This window comes from Excalfactoria chinensis, chromosome 1 (assembly GCF_039878825.1).
Source record: "Excalfactoria chinensis isolate bCotChi1 chromosome 1, bCotChi1.hap2, whole genome shotgun sequence".
NCBI classification, from domain to species: Eukaryota; Metazoa; Chordata; class Aves; order Galliformes; family Phasianidae; genus Excalfactoria; species Excalfactoria chinensis.
This window is the reverse complement of record NC_092825.1, coordinates 57,900,055-57,919,250: the sequence shown is the minus strand read 5'-3', so window position 1 is coordinate 57,919,250 and position 19,196 is coordinate 57,900,055. Positions and strand designations below refer to the sequence as shown.

At 43.2% G+C, this 19,196-nt stretch overlaps 1 protein-coding gene across 1 annotated transcript in view; it reads left to right on the top strand.

Annotated features, from left to right (window-relative positions):
- Positions 1-19,196, top strand: part of CACNA2D4 (calcium voltage-gated channel auxiliary subunit alpha2delta 4) — a 108,240-nt gene that overhangs the window by 31,045 nt on the left and 57,999 nt on the right. Inside the window, exons 14-24 of the mRNA XM_072328084.1 lie at positions 1,081-1,158; positions 2,458-2,538; positions 4,688-4,762; positions 6,062-6,148; positions 9,613-9,684; positions 13,512-13,573; positions 14,227-14,294; positions 14,433-14,478; positions 15,959-16,056; positions 17,464-17,557; positions 18,746-18,841. Coding sequence (XP_072184185.1) covers positions 1,081-1,158; positions 2,458-2,538; positions 4,688-4,762; positions 6,062-6,148; positions 9,613-9,684; positions 13,512-13,573; positions 14,227-14,294; positions 14,433-14,478; positions 15,959-16,056; positions 17,464-17,557; positions 18,746-18,841 — 857 coding nt within the window. The remainder of the gene's footprint in view (positions 1-1,080; positions 1,159-2,457; positions 2,539-4,687; positions 4,763-6,061; positions 6,149-9,612; positions 9,685-13,511; positions 13,574-14,226; positions 14,295-14,432; positions 14,479-15,958; positions 16,057-17,463; positions 17,558-18,745; positions 18,842-19,196) is intronic.

Sequence of the window (19,196 nt, the reverse complement as noted above, 5' to 3'; positions counted from 1 at the left end):
TCTGAGGAGCCCTCTGACACAACCAAAAGGGGAAGCAATGCTGGATGTACTGGAGAGCTGTGCTGTGGGTCCAGAGTAGATAAGGGTGTTTGTGTCGTGAGATAGCTTAGTTCACTGGATCTCTTCCACATGTTTGATAAGTGCTGGGGACAGTAGTTTGTTGTGTATTAGCACAAGTGTTACTATGGAGGGGAATGCTCTACAAAGAAGCATCCAGATCAATAACTCAAGACAGTAGGCTCAAATCTCCATCAAGCAACTGCATAGATTATTGGCTGGCTGCTGTATGGCTCCTAGCATGTACACTAATAGAGACAGGAAGTCAGTTCTTGCCTTGCTACTAACTTGACCAAAGCAGAAATGGAAAGGAGATGCTACTGGCCTCAGGAGAATAGGTTCTTTTCACTGGTAGGCATGTCTGGGAGTCTCTTGTGCATGTATCTTGCCCGCTTTACCTCCTTTCTTGTATGTTTTTAGAGCATCTGTCTCCTTCAGTAATGGGGCACTCTGCTTCCTCATTATGTGTGCATATCAACTGTACGGACAGCTCACTATATTGTCTATATTAGATGCCTGAGTGGCAAGTTTACATAAGCAAGCTGTGTGTGTATTTGTGCCTTTTAAACATTTGCCTGTGCTGTTTCTCATTCACGCTATTCATGTGTTTGCAATATAGATGATATTTGTGTTTTGCTTATATTTGTGTTATTTTTCTACATTCTGTGCTCCATGTGTTGGTGGTTTTTACACTTGTTGCATAAGTACCTCTGTCTGTACACCCATTATGTGGCAGTTTTATGTTGTGTCACCATTTCTACAGGTTTCTTCATTCTCCTGCTTCCACACATTTCACTGGCATTCAGCCCGTTCTCATCACCCCACATGAGCAAGCATCCATCCTACGATCCTCTTGGACACAAAGCATTGAAAAACGCTGCCATCTGTTTTCAGAGGGGTGTGGGAAGCAAGGAGGTGTCTGATTGTACCCAACATCTGGGCTCCCTGGGATTTCCAGTGCCTTTTGCTTGGGTTATCTGCAGTACTGCGTCTGCTAACACATGGCTTGTTGTTCTCTGGCAGCTCTTTGCATCTCAGGCTCAAAGTCTGTTGCTCATGACAACAGTGGCTATGCCAGTCTTCAGCAAGAAGAACGAGACGGTGAGTGCAACATGGCCTTCACCCTCCTTTCCACCAGCAGAGGTGTAAGACTGCAGGAGACCTTTGTGGGGTTTTAGAGCCGGCACTTCTCTGAGAGACTGCCTGGTAATTAGGAACTGCAGTAGACTTTGGGCAGGATGTGCAGATGATAATTTGTCTGTCAAAATGATAGTCTGTCATTTCCTCTGAATGCTATTTATTCCAAATACTACTTGAACATGACACTCCTCCCCATTTTATCCCTCCATTTTCAAAGCCAGCCTAATTCAAAGCTCCATAAGATTCGAGATGGAAAGTAATCATTACTTTGTCCCATCTGTGCATTTTATTGCAGACCTCTACATTTCACATAGACAGTCCTTCCTGAGTCCAATAACCTGTGTTTGGTCAAAGTGTCCTTGAAGAAGGGCATCCAGTCTTGACCTCTCCTTTGCAGTTTCTCACTGTGTTAAAAACTGGTGTATAAATTCCACTTTGAATCTGTCTGGCTTCACTCTCCCATCATAATGACTTTCTCTGCTGAATTAAAAAGCATGTAGCCCTTGGCATCTTTTTTCCTGGGAATTATCTTCTACATTGCAATAAAGTCAAACCTGTCCTTATTTTGATAAGGTAAAAAGGTTGGACAATTTAGGTGTCTTTGATGAAGGCATTTCCTATGGATTTTGAAACCCTTTGCACACTTTTCTGTACCATTTCTAGCTTCTTAGCCTCATCTCAGCATCTGGTTCCTCACCATTGCTGTTCAAGGCATGAACTCTCTGCTCAGGTCCTGTGAACAACTGTCTTCTCTGCCTTAGGCCAGCGTTAGCCTCTATTAACACACCACTGCAGTGGGAGCTTCTGAGCCATTTTTTGCCTCAGACACTTTATAAATAAACAGTTCCCCATTTTGTGGGGATTTCAAGCATTCATTTGTCCTAGATTGATAATTTTGTATTTGGCATTCGGTTCACTTAGCCCAGTGACAAACGAATATGCATTGCTTCGCATGGTTGCCTTGTCCTTATTGTTATTCACACATACCGAATGAATACTTTTGCCCTCAAATCTTGTGTTCAGTCATTTTATATTACTTCTGAATCGTAGTCAAAAATGTGGACTAGCATTGGGTAGAAATGCTTCTATCCATAAACATCGAAGCAACCCTTGAGATTTTCTGACGTATGCTAGCTGGTTTTAAATGAACGTAGACAAGTTTGAAGAGAACACATGAGAGATCAGTAGGAAGGCAGCAATGTGTATTCAGGTAGAAAACTACCCAAATTTTCCTTCTGAAAATGAATTCTTCTTTTCAAGAGATCTCACGGCATTCTCCTGGGTGTGGTGGGCTCTGATGTGCCATTGAGAGAGTTGTTAAAACTTGCTCCACGTTATAAGGTAAGATTGAGATAAAACTTGCTATTTTATACAGCAAAGTCATTAGTTGTTCTTCCATGGGCACGTCTCTGAAAAGTCATTTTTCTGCCTGTAGGATGAAGAATGAGCATAAAGCAAGAGCAGTTGGTTGTGGTGGTACATCATAGGAACGCAGGAAATCATTCAGCCCTTAGGGTGCCTCAGAAACACAGGGACTGGATGATCCAGTGGATTCACAGTTGGTCACAGAGTCTTTACACTTTCATGGTCACCAGCTTAGATCCCTCAAAGATGATACGGATCGGATAGTCCATCACACAGAAATTAATGTTTCATATCCAGTTCCCAGTGGATAAGCTGCCATATCAGTTGCCAAAAAATCAACTAGTTTCCTTGTCAATGTATTCTTGGCAGAAAATGTAACAACTGAATGGACTTTGGAAACCAAATGGTTTAGTTATGCATAGTGGTCTTTTTTTTCTTCCAGCTCAGCATGAAAACTTCTTGGCAGAGCAGTGAACAGGAAGTTGGCTCTCACTCACTGATGCTATACCTAGACAGAGTATTTGCTCTCCAGAATTAGTCCAAGAGTTTCCACTAGTTCTGTGCTCAACATATCTTAAAAAAGAAGAAGCATTCCCCAATAGGCAAACACTCCAGAGATACGCAGTTTAGTTTGGTTTCTGCTGTAAGTTCTGCGCAGTGACATTTTGTTCAATCTGTCTGCATACCAGGAGATGGTAAACTCATCCTAGAATCACCACAGAAATCGGGTAGTTTGAGCCATCATTTCCAATTTCCAGTTTCTCCTAAAGGACTATTAGACAACAACTACCAGTTAGGCAGCTGTCCAAAATCCGATTGCTAGAGACTCACAGGAGTGGAAGTGCTGTCAGAAGCAATGCATCTGTGTGGCACTTCAGACCTAGATACAGGGTTTGCAGACCATTTGCTTGTAGCTACAGCAAACTGCCCTTCAGGCAACCCAGGAACTGAGAGTATCAGGGTGCCTGTGCTCAACAGACCAAAGCCAGCTGGTTTGGGCTTGTGAGAGCCTTGTCCAGGAGCTTCAATTTTTATACACATCCATTATCTGTAGAATACTTATACCTTTTCATTTTCCTTCCTCTGTGTCACTCAAAAGTCATGTGTCACAATAATCTTTCTTCTAGACCTAGGAGGGGAGCAGCTCTTTTCTCCAAGCAATGCCATGGAAGGAAGGAAAATATTGGAAGGGTTTCTTTACATCAGAGGCAGGACATGACTTCCCAGAAGCTACTTCAATTTCAGATCACTTTGGAAACCTCATTTCTTCACCTTGACTTCCCTGGCATACTGGCTACAAAGGATCAGTTTCAGAGCTACCCTGAGAGCTCACTTGAGTCCATGCTTTTCATCTTTAATAGGCCAGCAAGGAAATTTGATGTAGTACTGTGTAGTGCCATGGATTCATCTGCCATGCTGAACTCCATACAATTTGAAAAAAAAAAAAACTAATCTTTTACATAGAGTCCAAGTTTTGATCTGAGATGTGTGCAATACATGATCCATTTCCTTCAAATAAAGGGCAGTGAATGACTTACCTCCCTGCTTTCCTACTGTTAGCCCTCCAAGATGGTCTCTTTAGGAACATAAAGTTGTTACATTTATTTTTGAAGATAGAAACTTTAGCCACTCTTGTTTTCCTTCAGACACCTCTTGTTTTGGCAAGCACGGCCTATCCCTGGGTTTTCAGCAACTCAGAATTAAGCTGGAATTTATATGGGCTTGATCTGAGTAATTGCTCTCCCAGAAATCTCTTGCAGATCAGGTCAGACGGTGACTGCTCTGGCTTGATTATGCTACTCCTTAAAAAGCATTTTAAAACAGGAGGCCTATACAACTGGCTGAGGCTCAGTATGGTCTTGCCAACTCCAAAACATAACACCGAGCTCCTCTGCAGACTGACCTGGCTTCCAAGGGAGGCATCTGGGACTCCCCACTCCAGCATGGTTGGTCCTCTCAGAGCAGAGATAAATGTTTTAGGATGAAGACTATTTTCTGCCAGTGAATACTTTTAATAAGAAAATATTTCTGAATATTCTGAGTCGGCCAGGTAATAGTGGCAATCCTTATGCAGCAGTTTTTATAGCTAAAGCAGAGCTAATTATTCTCATGCCTCTTTCTCCAGCTGGGTGTCCACGGATATGCTTTTCTGAACACCAATAATGGCTACATCCTCTCACACCCAGACCTCCGTCCTTTGGTACGTACAATTGGGAGTTTAAGAACCTTTGCTAGTATGGAAGAATTTGCTTTCCTGACTTCTCATGTTTTATTGATATACCAGCCTCAGGAGCACGAGGAACAGAGAAATCAATGCCACTCCTGTAGATGTATATATGCATGTATGTGTATGAAATGGGAAGTACCCTGCCTTTCCTCTCTGTAAGAATGCACATAGGTGATGTATTTGCGTATTGCTGTGTTGTGGGTACACATGTATTTGCATGCATGCAGCATTGCACTGCTGGGCTGAAGGACCCCTCACCCAGGCACACTTCCTTCAGGAAGATTCAGCACCCCAGTAATAGCTGTAATATTGGACGTGTGGAGAACCTGAGGCTAGCAGGATCCAGCACCACAAATCCTAGTAACATGTAGGTCAGAGGCAATTTAGGGACTAGTAGACCAGCTGGGACTTGAGGATCAGGGTGGGCACAAGGATACTTCTCACTTGTGGTGCCACCTGGAACTCCAGACCACACATCTCTGCAAACACCCAGCAGGTTTCATTACTCAGGCATACTATGCATTTGATAGTTCACACACGTTCCTGTCAACACAAATGTCCACATGCACAGCAGTAGTAGTTAGTATGGCTACTGGTGAAAGAACGTGCCTTCATAAAGGCAGACCACAGATGTGGGGTGTTAGCTCGTTAAGTCTGGAGGAGGAATATATCACGTTTCCAGAGGGTCAAGGCAAAGCCAGGTAAAGTTGCTGCCTTATCTTTCACCTGAAACTGATCTCTGTTAGTCTACTTCACGCCTTTTTCTTCATCAGGAAGATTATAGGGGAGTAGTTGTCTTTCATCAGTTAACCCCGAGGTGAAAAGCCTCCTTTTTTTCTCAGTGAAGCTAATGCCTAATACGCATCAGAAAAGATCTCCTGCTGGTATAATAGTGTTAATGGGATTACACTCTTAGTTGTGGGGGTGAAAAAATGGTTTCCTGGAGGTGAGTGTATTGAACTGTATTCTACTGACCTATTTAGCTTAATATTTTCACAAACCAGGCTGTACCCTTTATCTGTAAGTACACCTATGTTCGTGCTTGTCCCTTGCTCCTGAAAAAGCCTTTCCCACCTGAAATATCCCAATACTGCCCACATAAAGAAATACACAGCATGGGACTGAGAAAGCACCTGCACCCAAATGCTGCTTTCCCAGTCAGGGATTGAGACAGTATTATTCTTCAAATTCAATTTAAACCTTCACAGATTGGTTTAGAAAAGGTTAGTTTATCTAAAAACTTACTTGAGTGTTTTTCTTCTTTAATACCAGTACAAAGAAGGAAAGAAACTGAAGCCTAAGCCGAACTACAACAGTGTAGATCTCTCAGAAGTGGAATGGGAAGACCGGGATGAAATAGTGAGTATCAGAAAATGAATTCAAGCTTTTTGTAGCTCCCTCTTACTATTACAGAATGAGGAGGAGGGAAGAGGCACTCCTGTTTTTACTGTGTGTAACCGGCCCTGTGAGAAGCTGGTGAGGATAGAACAAGGCCAGTGCTCCCTACACAGTGCGTGTCTTCGTACTCTGTGTGAGCTTTTGTCCCCAAAGAATAGGGAGGGAAAGTACTTGCAGTAGGAAGGAAGAAGCTGGAGGATGCTTCAGGGAGTCAGTCTGTGCATACATGGCTCACGTGCTGGTGGTAGCTGCTGCACCTCTGGATTCAGCTTAATACAAAGTCAGAAAAGCTTGGGAGTATGGAGATGTCCCATGATGTTAGTCGTACATGCAGTATGTGAGATGTAGCGGAACCCACTCAAGTAACAAGATTCACAGCAAGGAAGAAAGTGCAATTCAAAAAGAGACTAAAGTGAGAATGATAGACAAATAGCATAAGGGATATATCACTTAAGAAAATGGTTTTCCAGAAAGCACCTTATTGCACACATGGAACCACTGAAAACAATAGCTGACCAGAGGGAAATGACTTGAAAATGCCTTTTCTACTCTCTCTCAAGCAAAACTATTCAAAAGTGGTAAACAAGAAACAGCACATATCTCAACAGCTGTGTGTTGGAGTGTATCTGAACTTGGGATCTGGATACAACAGGAATGTAGAAAGGCTCCTCCATAGATGGTGTTCTTTTACTCAAAGGAATTAAGAGGGAATAGCTACTTAAGTTACTAAGATAAGAACTGAATTGGGAGTAAGATAGAATTAGCTGTAGGACACACGCTTCTGGATTACAGGGGAGACTGCTGAGATAAGCAGATCTGGTGCTATAGATACCCACTTAGACAGGTGGGACAAAGAGCCCAGCAAGGGGATCACCACAGCTATTGTGGCCAGTGGAGGGCAAGCACTCTGGGCTGTGCTGGGGGAACATGGAAAGTGGAAGAGTGTGGCAGGCTAAGAAAGGAAAGAAGGCTGAAATATAGAATCAAGCTATCATAGAATCATCAAGGTTGGAAAAGACCTTTAAGGTCATCTAGTTCAACAATCCACCACCAATATTGCCCACTAAACCATATCCATAAGTACCACATCTACATGCTTAACATAGAGAATAAGATAAAAATAAGCAGTTTAGTATGCAGTGGACTTATCAAGATACGGGTTATCTATGGCTTTGTGTGGGTTTGCTGATATCTTCTAGCAGTTCTGCTCCCATGGTAGTTTTCTCTCTTGCTGGAGCCACTGTGGGAGCTACTTCTCTCTACCAGTATGCTGTTTCACAAATACATAAATACATGTAAATATATATATATATATCTATATATATACATTTCCAGGAAATTAAAACTTCGCTGCCATATTTATTTGGCTACCAGGTTACTGTCTGACCAAATAACATTGATACCTGAATGCTAATATGATGCAGAGTGTAAGATTTCAGTCCTTACCTAATCATAATAAAATGTCAAAAGAGTCATGCAAAACAAAGCCACTTTGTGTTCTTCTGCTGCATCTTCCAGAAGAAAGAAAGGTTGCAGCCACTGAGAGCACAGAGACATTCAGTGACGTGAGCAATATCTGCAGTGTGACTTCAGCAAGTCGAGAGTCTCTCAAGATACACCCACTGCAGCAGAAAGCTGCCAACGTTTCAACACTCAGATTCACAGCTACAGTATTAGATCAATGACAGACTCAACATCAGTTGCAGTGTAATCTCAGCAGCACTGATAAGCAGCAAAATCAGACTGGAAAAATATGCCTAAGTGCTAATGATGTGTAATACAGCCAGATGCTATAGAGAAAAAGAGAGGGAACTTAGCACTGTCTGGAAAAGACAAATTGATGTAGAATGGTGCGACTTGCAGCTAGAAGGTTTGGGCTTGCTTGTAAAGAAATTCTGAGCTGTTCTCAGTGTGAGGGGAAGAGGAAAGGTTGAGGGATCATGACCAACATCAGGAGCAGCCACCCAAACAGAGTTTCTTCAGCCTTGACAGAACTTCTGAAGAGGAAATTAGTGTGCAAGGATGTTGTGGCTGAGTGGTAAAACACCTAAATGTTATGAGAACCCTGAGGAGAACTGTATGTCTATTGGTTTGAAGCTACATGAGTGGATGGGGAAAAGGAATCAGCAGCTCTCATTGCCTGTGATGGTGACAGCACAGATCCATTGCTCCTGGGATCTCATACACCAGGAATGTGGCTGCTTTTGAATATTCAGAGCAGGAGAAACTAGTGGGGAAGAAGCAGCAAGACTGGACTGGCACCAACCCACAGCCACTGCAACCCCAGGTAGGGCACAGCAGGTAGCCTGACTGTGAACAGGCTGGGGCTGAGGAGATCCAAGATCTCATTCCCACTGATTTACTTCTCCACTGCCCCATGGTGCAGCTGACATTCAAGAAGACATGGATGAAACAACAACAACTGAACTGAACCCAGAACCCAGAGATATTGCTTCAGGCTGTCAGGCCAGAATAGAGTATGCTGTGGCTCTGGCAGGAGGTCAAGCTCTCTTAGCTAGCAAGGAGCTACAGTACTAGTCAGTGTTTGGATTTCCAAGACACAGACTTTGGAAAACACAAGCTTTATATTCTAAGCCTGTAAATAACCCACATCAAACAGCCATAATAAATAGAGCTGTGGTCTTGAAAAGCAAATGCAGCTGAGTCTGGCCAGCACCTGAATGGAAGCCTGTCTCTGGAAGCACGGAAACAATTTGTGTGAATGAATAAGCTACTTCCCACCTTTTTTTTCTACCCAGGCTGAAGCAACAGGCTGATATGCTCTGGCAGGCTGAACCTAATGTTAAACCCTCTGCACTTATAGGAAAATTTCCTGGCTCTTTCCTGCAAGAGGCTGGGAGTCACTGTGAAAATTATATTTTGTCTTTGGAACCTGGATTGAATGAAGTGGGCTATCACACAGCCTTGCTTTGCTGTGTTAAACAGCTGCTTTGTTGCGCTCAGAAGTGGTACTCTATACAGTCTATAATTTATAAATCAGTTGAAAGAAATGCCAAAGAGCTTTGTAGTCAGCCTGAGGGAGCCGGTGGGATTCTCAGGTGTCTCCTCTTTCAGGCTCTCAGAGCATCGCGCTTAATGACATTCTGGCTGCCAAACGATGAAGGCTGAAACGTGGACTGACAGTTTCATAGCTTCCAGATCCTTTCCTTTAGCTCAAAAGAGATATCAACAAGCTTTCAGCATAAGCTGTTTTTATTCTGTGTCACTGACTGGACAAGGATCCTGACCACCAAGAGCAGGTTTTCAGTTTAAAAGAAGTTAAAAAAAAAAGGTTGTGGGGGGAAAAAAATGACACCCACCCTTTCCCAATAGGCTCTGTATGTTAACAATGAGCAGCTCTATTAATAATATTTCCATCCTACTGTACCCAGAGATGCTAATGCTGATCTCGTTCACCTCTGCAGCTGAGAACTGCCATGATCAATGGGGAAACGGGCTACCTCTCCATGGATGTGAAGGTCCCTGTGGATAAAGGGGTAAGAATGATCCTGCTCAAGTCACACAAAGGGAGGGGAAATGGATGCTGAAGAACCATGAAGGATGTGGTTTTAACACTCAGCATTTCTGAGTGTGAGGATTTTATTGTTTCACCACATACATTACACGTGCTAAAGACATAAAATAGAACATCGTTAGAAGTGCTCTTTATACATACCAGCATTCTGCATGAGCAAAGACACTGGAAATGTTTCACAGCTCCCTTCTTTGTCCAGGCAAAGCCAAAAAGCATGCTGTTAGAGGGCTGTGAAATGAATCGGAGATCTTCAAGAGTTTAGAGATGGGGAAGACGTGTTGAGCTGACAGAAAGAGGTCTGGAGGCTTTATTCAACTCTCTTTCCTTACTCAGAAACACTCAAGAAATCTGTCCCTCGCTCTGTCAGAATGTGTTTTCCTTTATCCAAGTCCAGGATTAAATTTCTACGCAAATATTTACAAGCGCTTTATGAAAACTTCTAGTGAAATGGAGACTTGTGAACGTTCCCTACCAGCTCTAACGTAAGGTTGTACATCTTCCCCTGGAATCAGCACAAAATTGTCTTGTATATTTAGGTTCATTGGTACTTTTTCATTTGGGTTTATTTAACTTTCCCAAAGAGTTTGGCTTCCATCATTTCCTCTTAGGAAGTATTCCAGAGGCCTGCAAGTTTAACTGCCCAGAAGTCTTCCAAATCTCAAGAAAAGTTTCCATCTTTTTTCTTTATAGACTGTCTTCTTTTATTTTTTCAGCCATCAGGCTGGCTGGTCTGCTCCCATGCTGAGCCAGTCAGCACCAATTCCAACAAGCCAACTGCTCACAGCCATAGGCTGAAGTTATGCCATTTCTCAGTGAAGATACCCCTCCATTTCCTCCGAATGGTTGCCTTGCTAGATATTGTAACTAAATTCCCCGTCTCTATTCTTGGTGTTTACAACTATCAGGTACTGTCAGCTGTCAGTGGGTTTGCCCTTCCCCAATGTCTACATTTGAAATACACAATTTTCAGTCCAAGAAGCTAAGCAATTATTTTTGTTGCCTTTATGTCTTATTTCTGCTATCTAGGTACCAGAGCTTCACTGAATTATTTGAGTGCTCTTTCCTTGTTTCTCTGTAGAGCACATCTATTCTCTGCAATCTATTCTCTGCAATAGGATATTTCTGAACAGGAAGCCCCAGACCTCCTTTCTGCTGTCCTTTCATTTTTTTCTCCATCCCACAGCTGTCCCAGAACTACTGCCCACATTTCCATGTTTCTTAGATATTTTTTTCCAGTTGCCTTTTTTTTTTAAAGAAAAAAAGATAAAAACAACTGAATTTCCCTCCTTTTTTGTCTTTATAACCTTTAGAACTGCTGACACAATATGCACAGAAGTGTTGATTTCTTTTACCTCACAGATCGCTGTACATAATGGCTCCTAAGACAGTCTCTCTCTCTCAGTAGGTCGTCTTCTGATGCACTGTTTACTGCTTCTTTCTGTTTAGTGTGCTGCAGTTGGTTTTCACTCCAGATCCCATTGGAGGTCACATTAAATGATTCTTTAGAATAAAATTTCATGAAAAGTTGTTTCAAGTGCTTGTTGTGAACCCAGATACAGCACATATCCTTTATTCTCTTCATCCATTATCTTTGTTATTCTGTTGGAAAAGAACGGGGTTTTCCAACAAGATCTATTCTTTGTCTAGATTGCTTGTTTCTTTAATTTAACCTCTTTTTTTCACCCTGTCTCTGGGTACCCTCAATGTATCCATTCTGAGTCATCCAAAGATAGCATTTTAGTTCAATATTTTAAGGGCATCTTTCTGCTTCCCTACTGAGGGGGAAAAAAAAGATAACAAAAAGTGGTCTTGGTAAGAGGGATTACGTGTTTTATTCTGCAATGCTATGAGCCTTATGGAGTATGATAGGAGACAGAAATCGAGCAAGTTACAATTTCACTACTATCTGAATACACAGAGTAGGGACCAGAAGTGAAATAGCATTTCCCACTGTTGCTGTGTTAGCTGATGAAGCAGAGCAGCAGTTAAAACAAAGAGTGCTGACAGAGCCTGGAACCACAGAGAATGAGGCAGCCAGTGGAGTGAAGGACTGAATGAAGGGGGGAGGAATTATTCTGTCAGCCACACAATAGCAGTTCCTCAGGCTGATCTTGGAAAGTTATAGAGGGCAGAGTGAGACACGAGATACAGGGAATGAAGGTGAAGTTGAATGATCTGGTGGCAAAAACTGCCTTTGATTTCAGCTTGGGGACAAATGGATGGGCCTGTGGCAAACACTGATGGCATTAGTCAGGAGTGACTGCCTAGAACAGTCACAATACCAGAACTTGAAATGTATGTGTTCCTAGATCTTGGTTGCTGGAGTTAAAGGGACTTTGGGACACCATTCTCAGAAATGGGGCCTGATTTTCACATGGTCCTGTGTGGAGCCAGGAGTTGGATTCAGTGATCCTTGTGGGTCCCTTCCAGTTCTGGATGTTCTGTGATTCTGCATGCAGAAGAGGGGCAGCAGCAGAGAGTAAAGGATGTGCAGAGTAAATGCTGCTGGAGGATCTCAGAGCAATGGTACCCCTGGGCTGTCATCTGCTGTATCCTTGCCCACAAGTCTCCTTTTTTGCTCTGCCTCTTCCCCATCAGATCAGACTATAAACAGGGAGCCTCAGTCTCTCTTGTACTTTCCCCATAACCACCAAAGCACCACTGTGCCATGTTGCCTGGGTCATTGTAGTCCTACTGGAACATCTCAGCTCAGCAAAAGTCTCCAATTCTGTTGCAGTCCACAATTACCATACGTGAAGAGAGAGAGGGGAGAAAAGGCTGAGCTGTTTGCCATCTCCTCGCTATAAAAAAACAGAACTCAGCCTTTCTCCATTTCTCATCTGCACAGTGCTGGCCTGTCCTTTGTGCACTGTACCTCTTCTACAGCTGCACGGCCTGAGCAGGTTAGAGCAGGCATGACTTTCCCTGGGGAACAGTGAGTTTTCTGTATTCACTTGCTGTCTCCCACACACATCCTCTCACCTCATTTTCAGGCTGGGAGTGGGATTTTAAACATATTAGGGTTCCTATACCGCCTTAAGGGTGGGATAAGAATTTTCCAAAAACTTTTCTCCTTTGGAAAAGAGTTCCACTTTCCTATAAGAAAAGGCCAGTCTGGCAAAGAGCTGAGGTTCTGAAGCAGCTTTCTTGAGTTGAAATGTCAGTCAGAAACAAATATTTTCATATGAATCAAAATGGCTTGGATTTGAATCAGCACTTTTGTTTAATTTGAAAATGTAAATTGTTTCTTTTAGGGGTGTTTTTTAACAAAATTGGAATATGTTAATGTCGTGTCCCAGTTTGGCATGAAAGCAAATGTCAGGAATCTCATCATTTCCCACAGAGCTGAGGAGAGCTGGCCCTGGCTGCCAACCCAAGCAGCGGGTAGGGTTGCCATCCTACCTCCGTTCCCACCCCACCCCTCCTTCTTAACTGCCCCACTGAATCCCAACTCCTGCTGGGCACCATGTTGATGTGCAAAGCCATCAGGGTTGTTTTGTGTGGGACTCTGGTGTGTTAGCTTGGAGGAGGGAGGGCAGCTTCCCTCCATCACATGCAGGGGAACCAGAGCATGGAAAGACAGGGAGGCTGCCTGGATCTTGAAAGTTACAAGTTGTTATATATCCTGAATACTACACATTCATCCCTGCCTCCAGCCAGTCCTAGAGAGCTGTGAAGTACTGGGGATGATCAACTTCTTTTCCTTAACCCCAAAGATGTTAATCTCCATTGCCACTGTAACCTTGATCTGTCCATGATCTCTTACTTTCTTATTCATTCTCATTCCAGAAACGAGTTCTCTTCCTCACAAATGACTATTTCTTCACGGACATCAGTGGCACACCCTTCAGGTGAGCACGGGCTCATACATCAGCAATGCAATGCATCAGAAGTCTGCCATCGGGGATGGCAAACTGGTCATAAAACAAGCTATGACTCATGAGTAGAGCAGCATGAATAATTGACTTATTTGTTGCTGTCGCCATCAAAATGTTATTTAGCTGAAATTCAGAGCCCAAAAGCTACACTTTAGGTGAAGCACATTGTTTCAGTTCAGAGAAATGGAATATATTCAACTTTCAGTTCCATTGAATCTTTGTGTGTGCCAATATTGGTTCTAAACAAAGATATTATTGTAAACTGAAAATGATAAAACTTCACATAAGAAATCAAGCTAAGCATTTTAATGTTTTATTTCTTTTCTATGGCTGAAAAGGTTTAAAACTGGCACAGATTTTATATGTGTTACTGTTGATTTGAACCTACAACTATGGCCAAATATGTTGTCACCAAAAATGTCTCATAGCCCTACAAGCAGGTTCCTTAGCCTCTTGTGACACAATCAGATCTCACTTAATCCTCTTTTGATGCTGTTCTTTTCTTTAACTGTTGTGAAGGGAGTTAATGTCCTTAAGGGCTGCAACTGCAGGGAATGCAGCGTCACGTTTCAGAATTACAGCCCTCCTTGCTGACCTTGCTGACCTGTCCTCTGCTCTCCCTGCAGCCTGGGGGTTGTGCTGTCTAGGGGACACGGGGAGTACATCCTGTTGGGGAACACTTCAGTGGAAGAAGGTAGGTTAATGTGGAACAGCCCCACTGTTCTAACAGACAACACAGCTACTCTGAAATCTACTACTTCACTTCTCCTTCACAGCCTCTATTTGTCTGTCTGCTACCTAATTGGATTCTCAGTGCGTTATTTGGTTTCAGGTTTGCACGACCTCCTCCAGCCAGACCTGTCTTTAGCAAACGAATGGTAAGTGGAGGAAATCTTGTCAAAGACAGAGAACTCTGTCATGAGATTTTGACAAAGTTCCCAACAGTTTTGTATGAGTTCACTACCCTTAGCAGCCTAGGAAAAAAAAAAACAAAGCAGAGTTGTTCAGGGACGATGGCTCTGGAAAGAGCTGATGGTCACAGGGCAATGTAGTGGTACCTTCAGACCTCAGTTCCATCTCTTCCTTTGAGGGATCCCACCAAGGCCTCGTACAACCCCCCAGAACCATTTTCTATGATTTATTCTCAGTATTCTGCACTCATTTTGTTGCTCCTTGTGACTCTTGGAATTGTGCTGCAAAACTCACAGCATGTCAGACCTGTCGGTGAATTTTGTAGCAAACTTAGAGAGAAATGTGTTTTAAAATCTTCGCTTATTTTTGGTTGGCATTCCTCTGAACTAAGTCTAGACCTAATTCCTAGAGAACACAAAGGTGATTTATGACTGCTGTTTCAATAGCATGCATAATTTAGAGTTTTGCTTGGTTTGGATAGAAGACAGGGTAAAACATGGCACTTTCCATTTATTGCTGTGAGCTTTGGGATTTTCATGAACCCAACATTCAGTTACACTCAGGCACGTGAACCCAGCCTGTATCAAAGCCAAAATAACTATATTCAAGAAGCCCCGCAGTCCTTCACACCTCTCATTACACTGTCAAGTTTCATAGGCAGAGCACTTGAGATGCATGCAGTGGCTTCTTCTACTCCTAACTTGGGGTGTCAGCTTACCACATTTTACATATTCATTTCTCTTCGACTTTGCTCATAAATCATTCCTTTCAGCCCCTTAATGAGATGCAATTCTCTCATATAATCCCTTCCTTTCCCTCATCCCGACAATGAAACAGTCAAAATTGGAAGCAGGATTAGAAGCCTGGTTTCTTTTCTTATACAGACACCCACACTTGTAAAACATTCTCTCATTTCTCCCTAAAATGCATCCTACAGCATCGTCCCATTGGAAAGTTTTTGTTGACGCTGAATCATGCTGCATGCTCATTCCTCATCTCACAGTTGCATCTCTGTCTTATTTTTTTCTGTTCCCAACCCAGTGTTACTCACATTGCATGTGGCCCCCTGCTTTTCAGGTCTCTCTGTCATGTTGTTTTTGTGTATAAATAAACAGGTACACATATTACACGGTGTACAATATTGATAAATCTGCTGTAATTATTTGGGACTGATAGTATGCTACATTGTGAGCTTATGCTCATAGCCCTACTATATTCATGGCCTTAATAGACACAGCCATCAGTTGATGCTTGCTTTTATTGGTAGGGCTTCACTTAGAGCCATGCTGTTGGAGTTTGAGTGGTCACAGTGTGCAACAACAGCAAGAATCTTTGCATCACAAGCTTTCTTGCTGAATTCTTGTTTGCAGTTATTATTGTCAAGAAGCGTTTGTTTGATGGTGAATTCTTTTTGCCTTTTTGGGCTTCTCCTCCCTTACCCACCAGGATTTACTGCATCACAGACATCGATCCAGACCACCGGAAGCTCAGTCAGCTGGAGGCTGTGATCCGTTTCCTCACAGGAGAGGAACCTGACCTGGAATGTAAGTTCTCACCATCCCAAAGGCCATTCTGAGTTCTCCTCTATCTGTCACAGAGGAATGACAACTGTGAAGATGATTGGTGTCAGACTGAGTTCCTGAGGCACCTGTTCGCGCAGGCAGGGCTAAACCTAAGCCTAGCTTAATACATAAGTGGAAATGAACTCTGACTCTGTTGGTAGGCAGAAGTAGGCAATTATGTATGGGATCTCCCTTTAGCTTTAGGATGTCCTTCAGTCCACCCCACTCTCCATGGCTTCAGCCTTCTTAGTTCTGCAAAGTGCTGAATCAATATTTTGTATGTAATGCTTCAGAAACCTCTGATACAAGGATTTCAAGGATCTGAATCTCTTAAAACTAAACCTATACGTAATCTGTAATCTGATAATTGCTCCTCTCTTATACTGTGTGAACAGACCCCTCCTGGCTGTGTTTGGAGAAGGCTGAAGAGATGTAGCAGCTGAAGGAAGAAGGAGGAAAGTTTCGGGAGAGCTGAGTGGGAGAAGCATGCAGATTGGAAGTGCTGTGAGAGAAAAAGAAGTAGGACTAGGGCACAAGCTAGGCATGTGGGGCCTGAGGAAGGAAAAGTCAGCTGTGACCTCTGATTTTGAGTTTTGAATGACAGGGAGATAGAGAAATGTATCCTGCCAGATGTAATAAAGAAAGATTTGGAGATACCTGGAGGCTCAAGCCAGAATGTGAATCCAGAAACACTGAAACAGAGAAGATGACTCTGCCCAGAACAGTACTGGAAGGGCCACATCTGCAGTATGATAGCCGTCCCATCCTCATGGTGTGAGACAAATGGAGATAGGGCAGCATAGAAATGAAGTAGGTCAAATAAATGGGATCTTAGACTGTACCATTTAGCACATAATGTCTCATAACTTTTCTAAATGTCTCTCAGACCCAGTGCAGACTGGACTGAACTGGTAATCTAGACTGGTCAAGTATGTGAACAGGAGAGCACTAGTTGAGACTCACAGTAAGAACAGGTGGTTAACTAAAGGCTATCAAGGGTCACTAGGGTCTCTGAAGAAATCTTCTTGGGTGGAATGGGGTAGACAGTATCCTCACAACAGGGCACCCAGAAGAAAGGTTAAGGCAGCGATCTGAGGCCTGATGAATAACTTCATTTGAAAGCCTCTCATTTGCTTACACAGTCAAACCTAAACCCTTCCATTGATATTGCAGGGAAACCAGTGTTAAGATCTGAACTGTAACACCTCGTCCTGTGCTCTTCTCCATCTAGGACTGTAGGTCATGTTTTCAGTCCTACAAATGGAGGCCTCATTTGTGCCTGTTACTTCACTGCCCTGGGTCAGGCAGATGGTCCACAATGAGGAACTTCCTGAGACATCTACAAGGACACATCTTTCTCTTCTGACTCTTGTTCACCTTCCTCTGTAGGTGATGAGGAGTTGGTCCAGGAGGTTCTGTTTGATGCAGTGGTCACTGCACCCATGGAAGCCTACTGGACAACACTAGCCCTCAATATGTCCACGTAAGTGACTGAGAAATAAGTATGTGTAACACACTGTTGAAGCTGTGTTTCCAGATGGTGTGGAAAACAGTCACAGATCCCTGCAAAGCATATAAGAAACTTTAGAAATAGCTCAGAAAGCTGTTAGAAGTAGCTCAATAGATTTAGAAATAGCTCAAAAGTGTCTCTCAGGAGAAAATTCCAGCTGGTTGGGCCCTCCAAAGGAAGTTTGGTGAGGGCTTGTTTTGGTAACAGAATATTAACACCAAATGTTTATTACTGGAAGACAAGAGTGATCCAGATGTGTCACTGCGGGGAGTGCTCAGCATCAGTTCTTCACCATGTTCAACTCAGATGCACAGCATTTATCTCTGTAGTTGACAGTTTGGGATCTCGGGGCACTTGAGACTACTTCAGTTTAAAATTAGTATGAGTTATTTCCCTATGCATCAGTTATCCCTTTGAATGAGGGCAACATGGTTTGGCTTGACTTCCACACGACTGTAGCAAAAGCTCCATCCCAGCTGGCAAGGAATTTGTTCCCCTATCAGCAGTGGAGAAGAGAGTTTGATCTTGTGTATGTTGTTGATGCCTGATGAGGACTGAGACTCCAGAAGGAAGAGGACAATCTGGCTTCAGCAAACATGCTATTTAATACTCCCAGTGAGGCACCTGATGCTTGTAGTATCTGATATCACGCCACACAGACCTACTTTCAGCAAACAACATGCTTCTCACAGTGGTGCGTGGCCACAGGACTCCTGTTCCTGTTTCACTTACCAGCATCCCTACTGCTGAGAGAGACTGAGCTAGGACAGTTGTGCTAGAACACCCAAATACCAGCACCATTCTTCAGCAGCTGCACCAGAAAGTGCTTCTGAAAGTGCCTCTCACCTGTTCCATACCTCACTGCAGCTCACTGTGCAGCTCTCCCACCAGTGCCCTTCGTAACTCCAGAAAACCACATACAAATCAATCTACCCTACCTGTCCTGTGCATGCCTGAGACAGCCATTTTCTCCATGAAGTCTGCCTTCCTTGATTCAACCTACATGCAGGCAGCCTGGAGCAGAGTTAGCAGAGCAGCTTCTTTTCAATTCCAAAGAACCAAATGAGCAAGCTTCCATTGTGTCAATCTAGGCACAAGTCTAAGCCTGCCAATTGTTAGCTAGTAAGAACTTGCTGTCATTAATGTGTTTTTATTCCACAGGGAGTCTGAAGGAGGGATTGAAATGGCATTTCTGGGCACTCGGGCTGGACTCATGAGGAGTGCCCTGTATGTGGGCTCCGAGAAACTTTCTAACAGGTAAGTCCCTAAGCTGCACTAAGGGATTTCTCTGTGTCTCTGAAGGTATATCCGAAACCACAACCAGGCTTAGAAATGTAACTGAGGATACAGAAAAGAAAGGAGCAGGATCTTGGTGGCATGGGAGCTGATGTACGGAATCAGGGTATTAGGTCCTTTGTGTTGCTCCGCTCCTTTTGATTTATTTTTTCCTCAAGTGCTGTCCCAAAGTGCATTAATTTCATTGGAAAATAAGAAACTTCTATTATTCCCTGACTTCAGTCAGCTAACAGAGAAAATGTCCATCATTATTATATATCCCCAGGAGCATTCTGTAATGTAAAGGCTCTGCACTCCAGTGCCCTATGACATCCCA